At 36.2% G+C, this 21757-nt stretch overlaps 1 protein-coding gene and 1 pseudogene across 1 annotated transcript; both read right to left on the reverse strand.

The window, feature by feature from the left end:
* Nucleotides 1-1899: 1899 nt before the first annotated feature.
* On the reverse strand, nt 1900-16632 carry NMI (N-myc and STAT interactor). Its single transcript, XM_039855261.1, has 8 exons — nt 16500-16632; nt 12900-12986; nt 11916-12008; nt 9201-9363; nt 5913-6019; nt 5639-5825; nt 3850-3956; nt 1900-3088 (listed from the first exon to the last, which is right to left on the reverse strand). The coding sequence occupies exons 2-8, from the start codon at nt 12978-12980 to the stop codon at nt 2906-2908; spliced, it is 921 nt and encodes a 306-aa protein (XP_039711195.1). The 5' UTR covers nt 12981-12986; nt 16500-16632; the 3' UTR covers nt 1900-2905.
* On the reverse strand, nt 7794-7912 carry LOC120597316 (uncharacterized; annotated as a pseudogene).
* Nucleotides 16633-21757: the final 5125 nt, after the last annotated feature.

The following is a 21757-nucleotide window of genomic DNA, read 5'->3' on the forward strand; positions in this document are numbered from 1 at the left end:
TGCACAAACCAGCTCAGGGAAAAGAAACTGAAGTGGCCTGAGAGACTCAAAGTACCCATAATTTAATGAAGAGAGGTAGAGAAGAATGGGGCCAAGAAAACAAAGAATGACAGCAACTCTAAAAAGTAAGTCCAGAAAAAAACTGTGGGTGTTGCTATTAGCCCATATAAACTGACCAGAAGAAAATGAGTAAGAAACTTGGTAAGTTTTTTAATTATACCAGCTAAATGGCCACCAGGTGGAGCGAAGAGATTGTGACTGTTCAAACTTTAAAAACTTTGGTCCCAAACATTGATCACTGGAAGTGTACTGAGTGAGGAAGCTTTTCAGCCCCCAAGGATATGTTTCAAATGTCTATTCCAGATGTGACCAAGGAGAATAAGGGAAAGAGAAAAATGTCCAGGAGCTATGAGGACAAGGAGCAAGAGAAGAATATCCAGAGTGGAATCGCAGCCTAAACAAAATTCCACACCCAGCGGGTATGGAGTACAGATCTACTCAATGGGATTTCGGGATGGCTTTGGCCCAGTGACTGCCATGTGTCTCCTATTCTGTCCCTTTCCAAATGTGGTAGAGTTTATTGCAGTTATATTGTTCTAGTTCCACTATTGTATACTGTAGGGTCTCTGGAGAAAGAGGAGTAACATTCATACCCAATCTAGAAACGACCACATATCACCTATAGCTCATATAATTTTGAGTTTGATGCCATGATTGGGGGACTTTTGTTTTGTTTTTCTCCCTCGGGAATGGGACGTATGTTTTATATGTGAAGAAGAGTGTTAAAAATATTGATGACCAGTAGGATAAGACAAAGCATACTCCTTATTATTCTAGCTCAGTTATAGCTGGTTCTCCTCGTTTTTATAGGACAGAATTTTCTCATGTTTCGCTGAGGCCATGTAACTATTTCTGGCCAATGAGATGTGAGAGGAAATGACACAGGTTACTTCTGGGTCACAGCATTTAATTGCTGGTGCAAGATTCTCCAGATGTAATTTTTCTTTACCTCCATGATTCTGGAAGAATGTCTCAAGACGAGGACTTAAGTGACTAGGACAAACAGAGTCCCCTAACAACCCGTCCTGGACATTTAACATGAATGTGAATTAAACATTTATTCCATTAGCCCACTGAGGTGGGAGGTGGTTTGTTATCATAGGTTACCTAGCCTACTTTGACTGGTAAATCTACAAACAGCTAGAGGGACTTGTAATTCCACATATCTATCTTTCCTGACTTAAATATTGACGATGTCTTTTCACACATTAAGTAGAGCTTAAAATACAATATGTTAAATAGTTAAAACAGTATCTTTTGGTAAATTTTCAAAGACAACTCTCGTCCTATAAGATCTCTAAAACCCTAGAAATAGGCAAGGAAGTCAATGCTTGATTTCTAATATCCAGCCAGATTACACACAGGTGGAGCAGGAAAAAGAGGAAAAGAATAATTTCCTAAGTAATATTTATCAAAAACCATTGTGAAAATTTAGAATTGAATTAAATTATCTATTTTGTTGCCTAAAGAAGGCACCCAAAGAAACAAAAGTGACTATTCAGACCTTGTCCTAAATATTAGGAAACAATTATTTCTGATTGGCAGTTTGCCCTGACTTAAAATGACTGTGCTAGTGAAACTGAACCAAGTAAAACTAAATAAGGTCATTTAACTTGTTCTTCTTGTATTCTGGGGAACTTGAAATCATAGTACTATTTCCAAAAAACTAACATAATGAGAGATTTTTTTCCTAAAACAACGAATTGGGAGAACTATTACAAACGCCCAGTTTACACACCATCTCTAATTCCAAAGAGCAATAAAAGAATAATGACTACTTCTGATGGTAGCATAACAACTTTAAAACCTAAAAATAAAATATCAAAAGAAAAACAAAGCTTTTTTTCTTTTAGCATTTCTTTTCGTTTATTTTAGTTGGCAAGCAGCATTAGATAGGTTTAGGTTTAGAATCTTTTCTAAAAGCATTTCATTTCTGCCAGCATTTTAATATGTATTTAAGATAAAAGCTGTTCAAATATTCTTTACCAAAGAGAATTTTACCTTCCCTAAATAGGAACCTTGAATTTTACCATTTAAAGTTTTTGTAAGTTAAAACAGTGGGATGCTAATAAACTGGGTATCTTTCCAACTAAATCTTTAGCTCTTAAATGAAAGGTACTGTGTTTTTACTTTCAGGCATCCCCCAGCATCTAGCATGATGAGCGATAAGCCAGCAGCTTTACATTTTCAGTCCTTTAAATGGATTCTTTACATTGTAAGCATAAAAAAAGAAAATTCTGGTCTTTCCAAGTTCCATTCGGAGAGGGATGCCTTGGAAGGAATAGGGGTCATTTGGCACTCAGGTTGAAGGAAAATGAAAAAAAAAACCCACCACACTTGGCTCTGAGAAATACTTTTAGAATGAAATGCTTTGGAAAGTGGAAAATGATTACTCTTGAAGTTCTTTAAAATTCAGCAAATTCTACAGAAATCACAAACTGCTGAGTGTAACATTTCTTTGGGGAAATGTTAAGAGTCATACCTGCATATGGTGGACCTGGAACGAAAACAGAATTGGCCTGCATGACTATGACAGAATGATACAACATGGCAGGGGGACAACATCATCGCTTAACAGTTGATTTCAACAGACTTGGCACCAATCCACATAATTTATGAACAAAACTGTTTCTCATACAGTGCACTTACTACATTTATAAATATGCAGTACAGACGAGAACAAAGAAGAATTTAAAACAATGAAAATGTATTTTGTCTCTAAGACTATGAGGACACTAAAGAATTTAAGTTTTCATTTTTGAAGGGAAAAAATATTAATTTTTGTCAAACACTGAGAGTGATTTGGGCTCAGAAGATCTAATTTTCATATGATTCCATGAGTCTATTATTGAAAGTATGCTATGTGAGGTTGACCTAGAGAACACTTGACCACATCAACTTCTCCACCACCATTCTTCTCCCGTTGAAAGTGAATGTTAACCAAATCCTCTATAAATTCTTCATCCATCATCTGAAGGCCTTCCATTCCAGTCAGAAGCACCGTCCTTTTAGATATTCCTGAAAATACCTAAGAAAGAAAGTAAAAAACGATAAATAAAACAATTTCTCAGAGCTTTGAATGGCAAAACTTCACATTTATAAGCTCTGCTTAATATTCTGGAGTTATCTTAGTTGAGACAAGGAGCCTCAGAAAGATTTTTCAAGCAAGAGAATATCAAGAGTCAGATCTGAGTTTCAGAAAGACGACTCTGGTGGCATTATGACAAACAGAGGAAAGGAGAGCAACTCTAAACAAAAGACTAGTTAGAGAGGTAGTTAGAAGTGGGAGTGACAAGACTGAGTGACCAAATGAATATCTGAGGTAAAGTAAAAAGAAGAGTTAATTAAGCATGAGTTTAGCTTTCAGGTTGGTGGACTAGGTAGAGGGTGGTAACATTTAACACCTGAGTAGGAATAGAAAAAGGGAGCAAGTTTGGGGTAAAGATAATGAGTTCAGAGAAAATGAGCAGGAAAAATTATTTTTAATGCCCAATGGTAGTACACATACGAGAGAAACGTAGCTATGTCTCCATGTACATAATTGTGCCATTATACGAATAATTTCAGTTTTAAAAAGTGTATAATAAATTAAATAAGGTATAGTTTTGCATTAAAATAATTTTTTAAAAGACAAATTTATTCTGCACCAAGCCGAAACGAAGAAACTATTTTGCTATTCCCTCACTAGGAAGATTCAAACAGTATCAGACTCACAACTTTTTTTGGGGTGGGGAGGGGGATAGGGTCAAGCAGTAAGTTTCCACAATGAAAGAAAAAAGATGACTTTACCTGAAACTTTTTCACGTGTGTTTCTATGTACGGAGAAACAACAACTCTATGGCAGTTTTGATTTATATAAAGAGGATAGTCTTTCATTTTCAAAATGTTGTCCACAACTAGAAGTAAATTTTTAAAAAATTATTTTATTTATTGCATAAACCTAAGTTAAAACTTCCTTCAAAAAGAGTATCACAATAAACAGTAAATTGAGTGATTAAATTTTTAAAAATTCTACAGTCCACTTAAAGACTTCACAGTACATAATTTTGAAAAACATAGAACAAACAAGAATAAGGTTTAAATAGATCTTTCTCTCTTGAATTATCCGCTTCAGTCAGTCAATGCACAGTAACCCACCCATCGTAAGAAGACTGTTTCCCAGTTTCTGAAGTATAAAGGAAAACTATGATTAGAATAGTATATATGTATATATTTTTATAACATATATTTTTTACTATATATGCATACACACACATATATAGTATCCTACTTTATTAGTATAGTGTGTGTGTTTATGTATGTGTGTTAGTTATCCTATAACTGATACATGCTATTCGGTAAACTGATATAATGACATTAACCAAAGATGTGGGAGAGCATTGGACATCACCTAGATAAAGTGAAGGCAAATAATAAAAATTAATCGGCTTTCTCCAAAACAAAAAATAATGAGATTTATGTTTAGCAGCATTTTCCTCCTAGAAGAGAAAAATAATAATATGTAATCTTTTTTTTTCCCCCTCTTCTTCCCAGTCTGCCTTGGACTGGCAGTATGGGACAGTGGTTAAGAGTGCAGGCCCTTGCTGGCAAGGCTGTGGAGAAACTGAAAGGCTGGTACATTACTGGTAGGAATGTAAAATGGTGCAGCCACAGGGAAAAATATTAAGGCAGTACCTCAAAACATTAAGCATAGAATTATCATATGATCCAGCAATTCTAAAAAGACCTAACCAGAACTAACTACATAATAGGAGAAAGAGAAGTTTAAGAAAATATCTCAATTTTTACTAAATTAATGCTTTTTTCTATTATTTTAATTTCTTTTAAAAACACGGATTACTTTGTTATGAAAAAAACCTAATCGGTTAATGTTTTTTAATTGTACAGTTGGATTTCTATTATATGTGCAAACCCAGGAGAAGCCCTGTAAATTAGAGAAAGAGATTTTTACACGGAGAATCATTTGAACATATTACTAGAAGCAGCTGTAGAATCTTCTAGTTTTAATCATAAGGATGTAAAACAACCCTCAGATGATTTGATAAAAGTCCATTTCTACCTATAAGGGGAGCAGATGTCTAGCTGTCCTTTCCAACACTACTTGTCTTCTCTGGAATCGATCTCCTTCACCTAAGAGAACCTTGTCAATCCTAATAGGTGGGACGGAAGAGACAGCTTTACATAAATATATTTAAATTTCTCTGCCACACATCCATTGTGAAATCTTGGATAAGTTATTTACCCTCCCTAGGCCTCAGTTTCCTCATCAATAAAATGAGTATAACACCAACCTCCACAGCTGTGCTGAGGATCAGAGAAGATAAATGTATAGAACACCTGGCTCCATGCCTGGCACGTGATGAGGATGCTCTAAGATTTATGTATTCGTTGTTTGTAAGATTCTCAGTAGGATTTATGAAAATCATTTTCAGGACTTAACCATTTTATAAGGTTTTTAAAAATTCTCTATTATTATGCTAATAAATTTCAAATAAAAGTAGAAAAGGAATACTTTCAAAAATGGCAGAACATAATTTAAATGGTAGAGTAATTTTTAACTTTCTAAATGCGTGCATACCTCCAGTTTCCACAAATGTGATGACAGCACTTCGGGCCTGTTTATCATACTCCACGCATTCCACTTCTCCGCCTCCATTTCGGGACTTACAAAAGCTCAGCTCTAGCTTGTCTCTCATCTGACTTTCAGGCAATTCATCAGGAATTTCAGTAACATTGATCTTTATTTTAGACACTTCTGCGTGAAACTGGGAAATCATTTCATATGTAGAAATAGGAATGAGAAAAGTGTCCACGTTTAATAGAAATCTGAAAAGTTTTAATCACCACGTTACCTGGAAACTGACTCCAGACTTCAATGGAACGGGCTTGGCCACAACCTCCAGATCGACATCATTTATCTGCACATGATGATTCCGTATCCTGATCACATTTTGGGCAACTGAAAAATAATTTGGGAGTTATTAATCTCCAACATTTCACTACATTTTTACCCTTTTGGTTTAAGAACAAATTATCCTGAAGATTTTCAATTTTCTTTAGTTTAAAGGATCTAATTTTTAAACTTTTCTTAGGATTTCCAAGAGATAATGGTCTTGATACCAAAGTAGGATATATTAATGTCAAAATACATCAGCACAAATGCAATGTAGAAATCCTCATCAAGTTCTAGATTTGTTTCTCAAGAGATAAGCCTGATAATCCTTCAGAAAGGCATATATTATTTCATTATAGCCACACACCCTTCCTTTCCATTGTTGACAGAATTTCAGAGAATTCCCATTAAAGCACAACCAGAAATTTCTTCCATGTTGAGTAAGCTTGTGAGTCAGTATCATTCCTGCCATTTCTTCTTAATATGTTACAAGCACCATAGAAATAAATATTTATTTTTGTTTCTGTCTTTCCCAAGGATTACATATTAAAGACCACATAGGCTTGAATATCAAAAAGTCTTTTTTTTGCCATATTAAATGAAGAATTCTACTTTTGCTAAAATGCTTTAATATCATTCAATAAAAAGTTGATAGCTTTGCTATACTGATCACAAAACTATCATGTCTAATTTATCCATGCAAATGGGAGAAGCTCAGTAATACAATTATGCCAAAAATCATTAGAACTACAAACAGCAACTGTATGTCACTTTAAAATTCATATGGGTGTGTTTATTTTCAATTGTGTGACGTGCAAGTTTATAATACTTCAGTTGTTAATATTTGAAGCTGCTTGTCAAGAAGATCAGAGATGCCCACTCCTGGTCTAATAAATTTCACATGTCTTTATAACAATCAGCTAGCACGCCACAGCTGAAGTACGAGAGAAACAAGGCTAGGAGACAGGGCGTTGTCATGTGAGAATTCACACTCCTCATATCATAATATGACTAGAACTTGAATTATGGCTCTTTTTTTGTTAAAGACAACAGGCAATGATAGGAGAAAATATCAATGAAGTAATACTTAGATGATGCTCTTTCCCTCTCACTCCCCACACCCAAATCTCCAACATCTGGTGATCTGACGCAGCTGAGAGGAACCATTAGTATTTCAACTTTTGTGATTCTGAGCATCGAAAGCCATCTGTTGTTTAATTGCATAAACCCAAAATTGTCCCAGGAGAGCAGAACCTCATAGCCATGCCTAGTACAGAAGCAGTGATGCAACTGCCTCTGAAGAGAATCCTATTCCTAGAATTCCTAGGTAATCCCTGCCTCCCAAATCCACACTTCTGTCTTTCAGGTACATCCCAATTACCACTGTCAACTGCCAGCATGGCTCTTGGTCTCCTCCTCCATCCTCAGCTGCAAATAATGGTGAACAGTTGGTGTATATACTGACCTACCAGAATGCCTTTGTTTTATTGTTTTTGTTTTTATGGAGGTAAAATTGACATATAACATTATATTAGATTCCGGTGTACAACCTCATAAATTGATATTTGTATACACTGCAAAGTGATCACTATTAAGTCTAGTTACCATCTGCTACTATAAAAAGTTACGAAAATTTGTTTGTGTGATGAGAACTTTTAAGATTTACTCTCTTGGCACTTTCAAATTTGCAATACGATATTACTGACTATAGTTGCCATACTGTACATCATATCCCCATGATTCTTTTTTTTTTGCAAGGCAACCCTTGGTTGACCTCACAGATTGCAAGGACCTTGTCAGCTTACAATCCCTTATTTTTTATTTATTTTTTTATTTTTTATGCCTACAGCATCTGGTCTTCCTAGGTCATCTCCCATCCAAGTACTAACCAGGCCCGACCCTGCTTAGCTTCCGAGATCAGACGAGATCTGGCCTGTTCAGGGTGGCATGGCCATAGACATGAATTATTTATTTTATATCTGGAAGTTTGTACCTCTTGACCTACTCGGATCCTTTTCTTTTTAACACTTATTTTCAGGCTCTAGTGATGGACCAGGCATCAGGAGACATGAGTTATAATAATAGATTCTCAGTATCTGAGCACTGGAAGGGCTTGTGAAGACAGTCTGGTCCCACGCTATAACTTGACATATAGTGGCCTCTTCAGAGGAATGTTATCTAGTAGAAAGTATATGAGTACTCAGGATTGGGCTCTCAGCTCTGCAATTTGTTAAATGTATGGACCTGAGCAAGAATTCTATTTTTGCTAAAATGCTTTGATATCAGTCATTAAAAAGTTGATAGCTTTGCTATACTGATCACAAAACTATCATGTCCAATTTTCCACGCAAATGGGAGAGGCTCAGTAATATAATTATGCCAAAAATCATTAGATTTCTTGTTTCCTAGAAAATTTATCCGGAGAATTGCTAACATGTAGCAACAATGACAGCTAATGTTTATTAAGTGTTTATTATGTGTCCGACATTGCACTAAGTATTTAACAATGTTTCTCATTTAATATTCAAAGCAACCCCATGAGGTAGGTACAACTACAAGTCCTGTCACAATAATCTGAGATTTATAAAAAACCAACCCAAATCACAATTCTAGAAAGGGGCAGAGCTGGTATTCAAAGCCAGATTCTCCTCATTAAGGCACCCCACCTTCACCCCCCAGCTCTGAATAGGGTCCTACATACCATGGTGGACTTAGCAAACATCAGGTCTCATCCCAAATCTCTGACTCCTGGGTTCTTTCCATTCACTGGTCATGTGTCCTTAGGTAAATCATTTAAATACCAGAGAATCTGTTTTCTTGGCCATAAAATATAAATAGTAACTCTCCTATCTTATTGCTTTCATAGAGTTATGTGAGTATAAAATGAGATAATGTCTGTGGGAACCATGTAGAGCTCTAAGTCCTTAAAACATTATTACTAATATTATTATTTGGAGGTAGCAGGTATAATAGAAAGATGCTGGTATTGGACATCACAACACCTGAGCCTGAGTCTCAGAGCCACTGTGTTCTGAATGAGTGATCATATTCAAGTCACTTAAAGTCTCAGAGTCAGTTTTCTTTTCTGTGAAATGGAGATTATCATTCCTGCCTCAGTTTCAATCTGAGGATTAAATGAAATAATGTGTAAAAATTGTAAAGCAAAGCCAAATATTTATGAAAGCTCTTTGAGAGTCCAAGTGCTTTCCAAAAGTAACTTGGTCATACTGTAGAATGTTAGTCATACCTTCTTCTTTTTCAAAGGTGATAAGCGCTTCTCCTTTTTGTAGCTCATAAGGAACTGGAGACATCACTTGAAATGAACAGGAGACATTTAAAAACTGGCTGTCGTTCTCTGGACTCTCTAAAGATGTAAATTTCATCTTTGTTTCAGGAATATCCTCTTTAATCTAATTCAAACACAAATGTTAAATTAAAATCAAGACAAGAAATAACTTAAGTCCTTCCAGTGATCTGATCATTCAATAATTCATTCTCCACTGATTTTAGAACTCCACACAATACCCAGCGTGGTCTTATTTAATCACTTCAGTAATTGCTTCTGCCCAAGTAAGTAATCAGTAATGTAATCAGATACTGACCATTTAATATTATTTCACAGATGAAATTATAAGTCTATAATCTCTCACTTTTTTTAAAATTAATTAATTTATTGTTTTTTTATGGTGACGTTGTTTAACAAAATCCAGTGTTTCATCCGTACATTTTAATAGTAAGGCATATATACATTTACACTGTATATTCACCACTCATAGATTTTTTTTCTGTCTCACCTTTTCTAATCAATGTTTAAACTGGTCACTGTTGTATAATGTTTCAATCTAAAGCCTATATATCATTCCTGTAGATAAGTAACTTTTAAACAACTGTGCCAATAATAGGCTAGCTCACAGGGAATCATTAGACAGAATGTTGACTCTTACTGAAAAAAAGACACAAAATGGAGTCCAGAGTACACTATAGTTATTTTAATAGCAAACCTTGATAATTTCATCCAAAAAGAAAGACTTCTGAATTATATGATTTAAAATTTACCAAATTTAAATTCCCCCTTCCCCAACACCTGCTCGTCAACTTTTTAACCATTACCACAACTTAGGTTTATAAAAATGTGAAGGGACACTATCAACAAGATTTATAATCTGGAGGATAAAGTTAAGTGGTAATACTTAGCTGCTTAAAATCATTGGGATCAACAGACCTATACAACTACACATGAATGCACAAATGAAACTACTGTTTGCATTTCTATTTCCCATGATTACTTACACGCTGAAATAAAAAGTGTTCTTGAGTCGTTTGATCTAATCTTATATTCACTGTATATCTTTACATGTAACTTCATGAGACATCACTTGAAATGAACAGGAGACATTTAAAAACTGGCTATGGTTAAGAATTTCTGACTATCATAATTCTGATTTCAAAACAATCTGTAATGCCCGAGAAAAGGCAAAGTGTTTCCCAATAATGTGAAGATATCCAGTATATAGGCGTACTTTGTTTTATTGCACTTTGCTTTATTGCAGTTCACAAATATTGTGTATTTTACACATTGGAGGCTAAAACTCTCCAACAACAAAAAGATTACAATTTGCTGGCAACTTAGATGATGGTTAGCATATTTTAGTAATCAAATATTTTTTAAGTAAGATATTACATTTTTTTGGACATAATACTATTGCACACTTAATAGACTACAATACAGTGTAAACATAACTTTTATATACACTGGGAAACCAAAAAATTCGTATGACTCACTTATATTGCAATATTTGCTTTATTATGGTGGTCTGGAACTGAACCCACATTTCTGAAGTATTCCTGTACTTAGAGAAGTCAAGAGCTTTTGGAGTGAGAGGGAGAGTACCTGATTCTAGTCCTGAGCACACTGTGGCAGAGTGCAATTTACTTATGCCCTCTGGACCACAGATTCGATCCTCTGTAAAATGGATCAACTGAACTATCTGGTTCTCAAGGCCCTTTGAGTTGTAAGACTAAATAATTCTGGCTCCAGCCTGAGAAATAACCAGAATCTTAATAGAGTCTTCTCTAACTCTCATAAACATGGGAATTCTCACTTCCTGATATTCAATATCTTATCCCCATTTCAGAAACAAAAAGTGACCATGCCTTGAGCATTTAAATCGTGTAGAGAAACAACTGTTATTTTTTGTAACAATATCAGTGGTTATGAAGAAAAAAGGGGTGAAAGTCATGTATAATTCAAATACAGGAAAATTTTGGAGAGAATAATGATAAAGAGATGCACTCAATTTTTTTATACTGTGAAACTTATTTTAATTACTGTAGCAGCTTGGATGAGGAGAATAAAAATGAATTTAGTGAGAAGACCACGAATTTCATCCAAAAATGATTGATAGTGACCATTTTTTTGTTTTTATCATTTTTGTTAATGTATACATGAATGTAAAAAGTGCATTATCATAAGTATACACCAAGATGAAATTTTACAAAGTGATCACACACATGTGACCAGCACCTAGATCAAAAACAGAAAATAACCAACACCCCAGAGGCCTCTTGGGTTCCCTTCTAGTTCCTACCTGCTCCCAAAAGTAGCCATCATGCTAACTTCTAATATCTTGCTTCTGTGCTACATTTAAATGGAAGCATATAGTATGCCCCTTTTTTTTCTTTTGGCTCAACACTCTGTTTATGAAATTCATCCATGTTGTTGCATGTAGTTTTAGTCTGTTCATTCTCACTGCTATGTAGTATTTCATTGTGTGAAGACACCCCAATTTATTAATTCACTCTATTATGGAAGGACAGTAGGTTATTTTCACTTTGGGATTATTACAAGCAGTGGTGTTGTGGATGACCACAATATTTTAAAAGCGATTTTATATAATGAAATTGCTTTTCCTGAAAATGGTGTTGGTAAAAATATGATATATAAAATAAGTAAAGGAGTTACCTGAGAACTTATGGTCTCTTGTAACTCAGCTTCAAGGTTTTGGATCTCTTGACTTAACCGAATATTTTCTTTTGCTATTTCAGTAATTAATTTCTAAAAAAAAAAAAATATCAAATAGCACCAAAAATTTAAACAGCCCAACCCCATTTTTCTAAATGAATTAAAGAAGCTAAATTTCTCTCACCCTAAACAAGGCAAAGAAAGACGTTAGACAGTCTCAGAATAAATTTGATCATGTTAACAATAAATCATAATAATAATCATCATCTCCTACCACTCCCAAGTATTATTATCTGCATTATACAAACAAGGAAACCACCTTTCACATAGACCAAAGTCACAGAAATTTTTAGAAGAGTAAAGACTGACACCCAGATCTTCTGAATTAAGTGCAGTGCTCGATCAATTCCTTTCCTAGCTACTTGTGACTGCAATATGACTTTTAAATTGCACAAATGTTACTCTAGGGAAATTAAAAACTTTTGCTGTGATTTCTACCATACAGCTGCCTTGACATGCCACACGTATGGCTTCGGGTAAATGGTGTAAGCTACCTGAGCCTCTCTCTCCTCTTGGGTCTGATCAGATTATTGTTAACTAAGCTCTTAATTTCTCAGTGCAAATTAAAGAAATGAGGGAGTGAAAAGGCAGCTAGTGCTGTAAGCTTTGTAAGAGACAAATCAGAAATATGATTCTTCTTGGAAGGTTTGAATAATGGAAGTTAAAAAATTTTGAAAAATCCTAATATCCTCCTAAATTCAAGGTAATGCTAGACAAAGACACAAAAACATGCTTCACTGAAATACTAAAAAATATTAATGCCCAAGAGTTCTCAGTAGATGCTAGCAATTGCGATTGTTAATGATAATAAGTCCAGGAGCTGACTATTCATTCATCTTTAGAATCCTAGCCTTCATAAGGAAATGAAGGTAATGTGATATTTTCCTTTGAAAATAAAATCACCCAGTGATTTTTCCTTTTTACCTGATTTTGTTCATCTTTCATAAATTCTTCATCTTGCCAATCCTTAAGGACTTGTTTTTCGTTGTCTTTACCAGCAGCCATGATTTCCTAATTATCATAAAATTTTAATATTTTGAAAATAACATATACACACAACTCAATAATAACAATGTTTGCTCTTTTACAAAAGAAACTTCTCTTCTTTGCTATATCTTTTTTCCTATCAGAAAGTCTATTATCATGTGGCTTATATCTGAACAAAGTCTATATTTTAAATAACTTTACACCTACAAATATATAAAAGAGGCTAAAAATCTTTTTCTTTTCAACACAATTATAAAAAACAATGGGTATTAACATTCCTTTGTAGTTAATCTCAATCATAACATGATGCTCCCTTTTAAAAAAACCGCCATTTTGGTCTCCTTGCCTTTTCTGGGACTGAGACAGGAGAAGTACAAGATGAGCATTTTATATGGCCAAAAAGCAAGGAAGTGCTCAAAGAATGTTGCAGACGTGTCAAAAGGACAAAGGAGCCAGCTTGAGATAGTTCTCAGTGGCCAAAATATGGGAATAAATTAAGTATAACAGTAAATAATGACGGTAATGATTAAACCCACTGAATAAAATAGAAAACTATGAGTCCTTACTGACATAAATAAATACTGAAATTTGGTGAGGTAAGGACAATTTAGTTAGTTTCAAAATAATTCCTCACAAAATACTGATAAATTTCAAAGGGGAAAAGAATAACTACAGTGGAGAAGCAAAGCAGATGCCACCGAAATGAAACAATCAAAGTAAATAATGAGATAAAACAAAATCATGTGCCATCTGATAGGGTGCACTGAGAACACAGCATGACTTCTACCATATTCCTGCCAAAGATGCGTTATCTGAATCTAAACATGAAGAAACATTACACAAACTGACCTGTTCTCTTCAAAAGTGTCAAGTTCGTAAAAGCCAAGGAAAGACTGAGAAATTGTTCCAGACAGAAGGAGACTAAAGAGACATCACAACTAAATGCAATGCATGATTCTGAACTGGGTCCTTTTGTTATACAGGATAGTATTGAGATAACTGGCAAAATTTGAATTGGGTCCAGGAATTAGATGGCAGTAATGTACCAATATTAATTCCATGATTTTGATCACTTTATTGTGGTTATGTAGAGAACACCTTTTTTTGTAGGAAATACATATTCAGGAATTCCAGGGCAATGGGTCATGAGGTTGGAAACTATTCTCAAATAATTCAAGGGGAAAAAGGTTATTTCTATTGCACTTGCAAATTTTCTGTAAGTTTTAGATGGTTTCAAAATAAAAAAGGTATGTATCTTATACATAACTGCAGAATCCTTATAATGGCTTTTGGCATTTGCCCAAGCTTTTACATAATCTAACCCAATTTACTTTCTAGTCTTATTTATATGATTCCTAGATTAAGTCCCTTAACCATACTGAAAATTCGAAGAGTCCTCTTTTCTCCTGTGCCCCTCAGTATGTCACATTCTTCCTCCCCTCCTACCTTAATTTCTAACTATTCCTACTGCTCTTCAAGGTCCACTCCAAATTTCCCCCAAAGTTCTTGAAGTTTTTTCTGATTCCCCTGAAGGATGTTACTTCTTCCTCTTTTACCCCTATTGAGGAGCTTTAATTATTTGTGCATCTGTGTCATTTTCCATGACTACATGGTCACGACCTTGAGGCCAGGGACCACGTCCACTCCTCCTGTACCCAGTCAGAGCACAATACAAGTTTACACACTGAAAACACTCAAATTGTATAAAATGGTGCAATATCTTGACACAGGTATTTGTTCTGCTCAGGACATCCCAGGCATATGAAGTTCTTTTATTACATTTCTAGAAAGCAGAAACTGTAACATTATTTAATTGCTTTTTTTAAGTCAATATTCTTGAAAGCTTGTGATAAAGGGTCTCAATGTATTTAACTCATATAAATATCTCCAACACTTCTTATGGCATATTTAGTATCTGGATATTTTCCCTATTTGCATGAGTAGGATATACAGTAATGCCTTCCTTTTATGTCATCAGACGGATGACCCCCTTAAAGATGTCCACATCCTAATGTGTGAATATGTTAGGCTACACTGAAAAGGAGAATTAAGGTTGTAGATTGAATTAAATTTGCTAATCAGGTGACTTTAAGATACAGAGATGATCCTGCCATCTAATTCCTGGGTCCAATTCAAATTTTGCCAGTTATCTATATTATCCTGTATAACAAAAGGACTCAGTTCAGAATCATGCATTGCATTTAGTTGTGATGTCTCTTTAGTCTCCTTCTGTCTGGAACAGCTTCTCAGTCTTTCCTTGGCTTTTACAAACTTGACACTTTTGAAGAGAACAGGTCAGTTTGTGTAATGTTTCTTCATGTTTAGATTCAGATAACGCATCTTTGGCAGGAATATTGTAGAAGTCATGCTGTGTTCTCAGTGCACCCTATCAGATGGCACATGGTTTTGATTTATCTCATTGTTTACTTTATTTCATCACCAAGGTCCTTTAAAGTGAAAGAGGAAGTCAGAAGACCAGAGTCAGAGTGAAATGTGACAACAGAAGAATGGCCAGAGATACGTTGCTGGCTTTTAGATGGAGAAAGGGCACCACCGAGCCAAGAAAGCCTAAAAAAGAAGAAAAAGGCAAGAAAACAGATTCACCCCAGGAGCCTACAGAAAGGAAGGTAGTCCAGCAGTCTCTGTGATTGCAGCCCAGTAAGACCCAGATCAAACTTGGAACCTAAAAAGTTTAAAGACAATAAATGTGTGGTTTTTAAACCACTAAATCCGTGCTAATTTGTTACACTAGCGAATGAAAAAAATCGCCTCCACCCATCTACCTCCTATATTCCTAACATACTCATATCATTGTGGCGCCAGGCCTGATAGAATCTAATCTTCCCATACGTATGCCTGGCAGCAAAAAGAATGAAAAGAAGGGAAGGTAGGAAGAAGGTGGTGATTGGTAAAATGGTGAAACTTCTATACAGTTTTTTAAAAACTTATGTATGTTATAGAGACAGAGAAACATCACATTCTCCTTTGGATGTTTCTTTCAAGAATATCCCTGCATATTCTGAAAAGTGAGGCACGACTGCCAAACCCTGCGCAAGCGGAGGACAGGAAATCCCCTTAAGGAAATTCAGTTTTTCTAAAAACTCTAGAGAGGCCACAGGAACAGTGGGAAAACACAAACCATTTTAAGTTTCAATTTCCGCATAGAAGCAAAGCCAACAGGCGGGGTCAGAGGCCAGGACAGCATAGAGAAGGCATAGTGGGCCCGGGGACAGGCGCGCCCCCTGGGCTGCAGCGTGGCCGCAGCGATCCGGTCCGCGGGCAGCTCGCGGGCGGGGCCGGGTGGAATGGGGAGGGATGAGAACGGGGGTAGTGAGATGGGGCGAGATGGGGGGGTGCGATGGGGGTGGGGAAGGGGGCTGCAGAGCCGCAGCCTGGCGCTTTCCGCCCGCGGTCCTCCCGCGCGCGGTCAGCCGTCTCGCACCCGGTGGAACCCGCCTCCCTCCGCACCCAGGGTCCCTCTTAGCCCGGCACTGCTCGGAGCAGGGACGGCATCCCGCAACACGGCGCCGCACTCACCCGCCCGCCGAGCGCTGCAGCCAGAGGCCGGATGCGCCCGACCTTCCCGGAAACTTCGTGCTGCGGCGCGCGGCGGGAGCGCAGGTCAGAGTCGCCGGAACCCCGGGAACCCGGCGGGACGGCGCGCGTCCCCGAGGCTGGCGCTGCCTTGTCCCGAGTAGGTGTCGCTCAGATGGACAGTTTGATTCCTTAAAAAAGAAAAAGAAAGCAAAAGAAAGCTCTGCTCAGATGGTGATTTTCTTCAAGGCTAACCATTGCTCAGAATACCAGACTTGTCTCCAGTGATTAACCACTAACAAGTATAACAATTTTCACTTTCGGTTTTTAAAACGTGGTGGTTTTAGTTTTGTTTTGAGGAAATCTATCCCAAAAGCATTCCCGAAGTTTTCAGCAACACTAATTTAGGACATGTTTTAAAAACCACTCTTGTGTGTATATATTACTGGACATGCAGTTGGAAACGTGGATTGACACCAAGTAAAGTCAAAGCGGAAATCTCTTTAGGTTGTAACTCTCGTTCTAATTTATTGGTCATTATGCCCTCAACCTACAGATTTTTACAGCCAGCACAAGGTCAGTTTTTCTGTGTCTTTGCAACATCCTCTGGGCCTTGAAGTTAGGAAAGCTGTGGTGTTCGGCTGGTTTCTATGATTTATGTCCCTTGAAAGTTTTCTGTTAATCTTTTGTTTTGTTGCGAGGCTTGTAAATAAATACTTCACTAGGTGTGATCTTTTCCTTTGAACATAAAAACATCGGCTTATTTCAAGAACTGCAGTTTCTTCATTGTACACAAAGAACCACCCCACAGCTGCACTTGTTCATAAATAGAGAACAGCGAGGAAATGTATCAAAATAATTTCCAGGCATAAATTCTAGTTTATAGTGCTATATAATCATATATAATAATGGATATAGTGGTCTAAAATAACAGATTAACAAAAGTCAAATTCTTTCATATCAAGAATATTGATAGGAATCAATTTAAAGTGGTTTTTCTAACTGAAAAAAAATAAAGTGGTGTGTGATAAGGACTTTTGTGCTCATTAGCTCAGTTAGGAAGCATAAAAACTCCATCTGTTGCAACTTGAGAATTACTTGTGCTTTACCTTAGAATTTTAAAGACCATGAACTCCAGAGGTCTAGTTCAGCCTCATTTCTCCTTTTGTCTTATTTTTGGTTTTTTACTAGAAGACTGTAAGGAGCAGGACCATGACCAGAACAGGACTTATCTAATGTTGTCTCAGATCCTATTAAAGGACAATGAATGCAGGTAGTGGAAAAAGAAGTCCTTTTGGCCAAATACATCCTAAGGCTGAGTTATGTGTAACTGCCTGAGTTCAAATCAGGTTCAGATCCAGTACTCTACAAAGTGCTGGGATTCTAAAGATGAATAGTCAGCTCCTGGACTTATTATCATTAACAACCACAATTGCTAGCATCTACTGAGAACTCCTGGGCATTTTATAAACCTCTCTATTTTGCCAATAATAGAATGAGATATAGGTATCACCCACATTTGCAGATGAGGACACTAAGGCTTAAAGAGATGACCCCAAAGCAAGCAATTAACATATGATGACATTGATATCATATTTTACTCTTAACCATGAAATCAGTGTCTCTACATTGTGTTCTGTTGTACATAGAGAATTAGGAATTCTATGGGCAAATATGATTAAGAAATGCTGCAAACTGGATTCACTTTTGGAGATTCACAAATGCACATCAGCACATTAAGAGTTTTGAGTAGTAGTGCAAGAAAAATTAAAACACAGATTAAGAAGTTTAACTTTATTCAAACTAATTTGACTATCAAGTGCTTTTTTTCATGGAGCAGCTACTAAAATCTTGAAGAATTTCAAATAGGGCAATTCGAGTAATGCTTTACTAATGATGGAGTTCAGGACATGCTACCCCAGCATGTGGCACCTTAGCGTATTGAGTATTTTAAGCTGAAGGAGTCTGGGAGAACAGTAGGTCATTCTGACCTTTCCGTCTATCACTACCCTTGTCTGAAACAGGTCATAAAACCCTCCTGTAAGAGATGCCCTCCCTCTACCTGGAGGAAAGGAGCAATCTTACCTCCAAAGACAAATGGATGCTGAAAACAATTCAAACAAGCCTTGCTAAATTTCCCCAGTATACTATACTCACCTCACACTCCTTAACATCACATTTCTCCACAATTGTCCACTATTCATCAAACCTAGCATAAAATACTCAGGACTAACTGTTTCTTTGGGTCTTCATTTCCTTATGAAGGCTTCTGAGTTACATAAAACATGTTAAATAAATTTATATACTTTTCTCCTGTTAATCTGTCTTTGTCAGTTAAATTTTCAGACCCCGCCAGGACCCTAAGAAGATAAAGGAAAACTTTTTCCTACCCTACACTATATTATACTATTTCCTATCACACACTCAATAAATATATTGCACATGAGATGCCTTGGAGGTCTCATGGAAATCTACACTGCCATGATATGAGATGTATGTATGCTACACATTTATCTCCTCTACCAGATGGCAACGAACTCCTGCCAGACTTCCCTATAAATACACACATACACACACACACACATGCGCACGCACGCACACAAGCGCGTGCACACATACACATCAGTGTTACATATAGTACAATGTATGCTATAAAGAACTGGGATATAAGTAGTAGCAAAACACAAAGGAGAGAGTAATTTCCTCTCCCTCAGGAGGTCAGGGAAAGATTCCTCCTCAGAAGAGGTGAAGATTGAGTTGATTCTTAAAGTTAGAGGAGGTGGACTGATACAAAAGATCAGGTGAAAAATCCTAAAGGCATGAAACAACTTGGGAGAAATTAAGAGTTTAGTGAGTGTGCAAACCATGAGAAAATGACCTGAAACCCATTATATTATTGCTCTTCCTTTTAGAAAAGGTCTTGGACACCAAGCTTACGCTGTCATTGCCGAGATTTGGGTGATCTAGTTTGTAGTTCCTCCTTGGAGAAATCAGAATACTCGGTGCCCAGCACTATAACATTATTCTCGTTTTCAAGAGGTTTGCAACTGGTATATACAAAAGTAAGGGGATGTTGCTAATGTTGTAGATCTTAAATGTTCTCACCACCAAAAAGAAATGGTAAGTATGTGATACGATGGAGATGTTAGCTAACACTATAATGGTAATCATTTTGCAATATATAAGTGTATCAAATCAACAAATTGTACATCTTAAACTTACATGATGTTATATGTCAATTATATCTCAATAAATTTGGAAAATTAATAAAATAGTAGACAAGAGATTTTTTTAAAAGTAGAAGAAATAAGCACCGCATCTCTTACTCTCTATCAGGCAATCAATACTATATAGTTCAGAGCATGGTTTTGATGCCATATGTTGGTCTGAATAACAATTTCAAGTTACCAAAGTTTCCCAGCCTCGGTTTTTCTCATCTGTAAAATGGAGCTGTTGTGAATGAAATACTGCTATATGTCAAGGGCTGAGTACAGTGTCTTACTCATGATAAGAATTCAGTAAATGATAGTTGTTACCATCATACATTAACGAGACTTTTTATCCCACTTTTTCTCACACATTTCTTCTGCTTTGTCTTCTTACCTAGAGAAATACTTTGAAAACAAAGACATTTTTAAAATTTATTTTATGTCACTTATAGTTACAAGTACAGCGACTACACCTATAAATAAACACTTATTCTAACTAGTGGCTGGATACAAGGGTAAGAATCAAATACTCTGCGCCCAATGTATAAGCTTTCACTTTAGTATATATGAATAAGTTCGTATAAGTGAACAAAATATTATGAAATAGATCAGTTAGAAATACTTCATTCAAGTACTTCTTGAATCATGCCTAAACTATTGATTTCTCATGTAAACATAACTGATCAGTCAGAAAATCCTGTTTTGTTAAAGTATTTAGAGAATGATGCTACTGTCTTTGAAAGTGCTAGAATAAGGACAATTAAGTGTTTTGTTCATGAACTGGGGGCTCAAAAATTAACATTGATCCTTAATATTTAAGCCTGTAAGATATAACCTTGATATTATATTAAGGAAAACATTTTAAGGAAATCTGAGAGTACTACTGTTGTTTCCTGCTTGGCTTGTCTAATTGCAAACAATATTGCTTCTGACAGAGCACTCTTGAGATAAAGTGATGATGAGAAAATAAACCCATTTGTTTGGTGGCTTAAACTTAAAATCAAAGGAGAGAAAAAGCTCAAAAAAACTTGAGATTCTCGGAATGCTTAAAGAGAATGTAGCCTTGTAATGTTGGAAAATCAAAATATTAAGTTCTGATTGTGTTATCACCAAAAATCTCAAATGAGAAAGAATAGGGCGAGTCATCCAAATAAATCAATGTAATTTCTAGGGAGCTCAGCTGCTAAGAGAACATGCATAAACATACTGAAAACTGCCAAAGAAAATATTAGAAGAAATTTATTTTGCTTGAATATGTTAGTTGTTGTTGTTGTTGTTGTTTAATTTGGAAATTTGTAGTTTGTTTTTACCTGAGAAGCTGTGTGAGGAATTCTAGAAATAGCCAAAAAGCAAGATTTGGGTTGGTGCTTGAATAGGTTGTTTCTGATTATTTCCCTGATTTGAATAGTACTCTGCAAGAAGTGTTAAATCATTGCAACAAGAAAGTTCACCGATCTACTCAAAGTATTAAAAACATATCAGACAAAGAGCTCAATTTTTGTTCTAAGTTGTTTGTTTTCTAGTTGGTTTTAGTGAACCTAGTTATATGTAGTAACATAATTTCTACTAAGATATATCTTAGAACAGTATATGATTTCTGTTGATTTCCTTTGCAATGTGTGCCACAGTTACAAAAAAAGGAAAAGTATGTTTGTGTATGGAAAAGATGTCCTATAGATCAATGCTTCTCAAATTTTAATGTCCATACGAATCTTGTTGACATACGGATCCTGATTCCATAGGTTTAGAGTGGAGATTTTGCATCTCATACGTTGCTAGGTGATTCTGACCGGTGCTGGTCCTTGGACTATACTTTGAGTAGCAAGGCTGTAGGATAACCAGTTCACTAAAAGAGCAAAGAGTGACCATAAATGGTTATTCCAGCGGAAGGTACTGTGTGTACTGTGGCTCTCCCTGTCCTGGCTCAGTCTGGGAGCACAGAGCCCTCTACCTGTTTGCTAGGCTGGTGGATGGGTCCATGGATGGAAAGCAAGGCATTTCTAGGTGTCCATGGTAGAAAGAGCAGCAGCTGTTCTCTTTTTCATGCCAGGA

The sequence above is a fragment of the Pteropus medius genome, unplaced genomic scaffold (genome assembly GCF_902729225.1).
Source record: "Pteropus medius unplaced genomic scaffold, Ma_sr-lr_union100, whole genome shotgun sequence".
Classification (NCBI taxonomy): Eukaryota; Metazoa; Chordata; class Mammalia; order Chiroptera; family Pteropodidae; genus Pteropus; species Pteropus medius.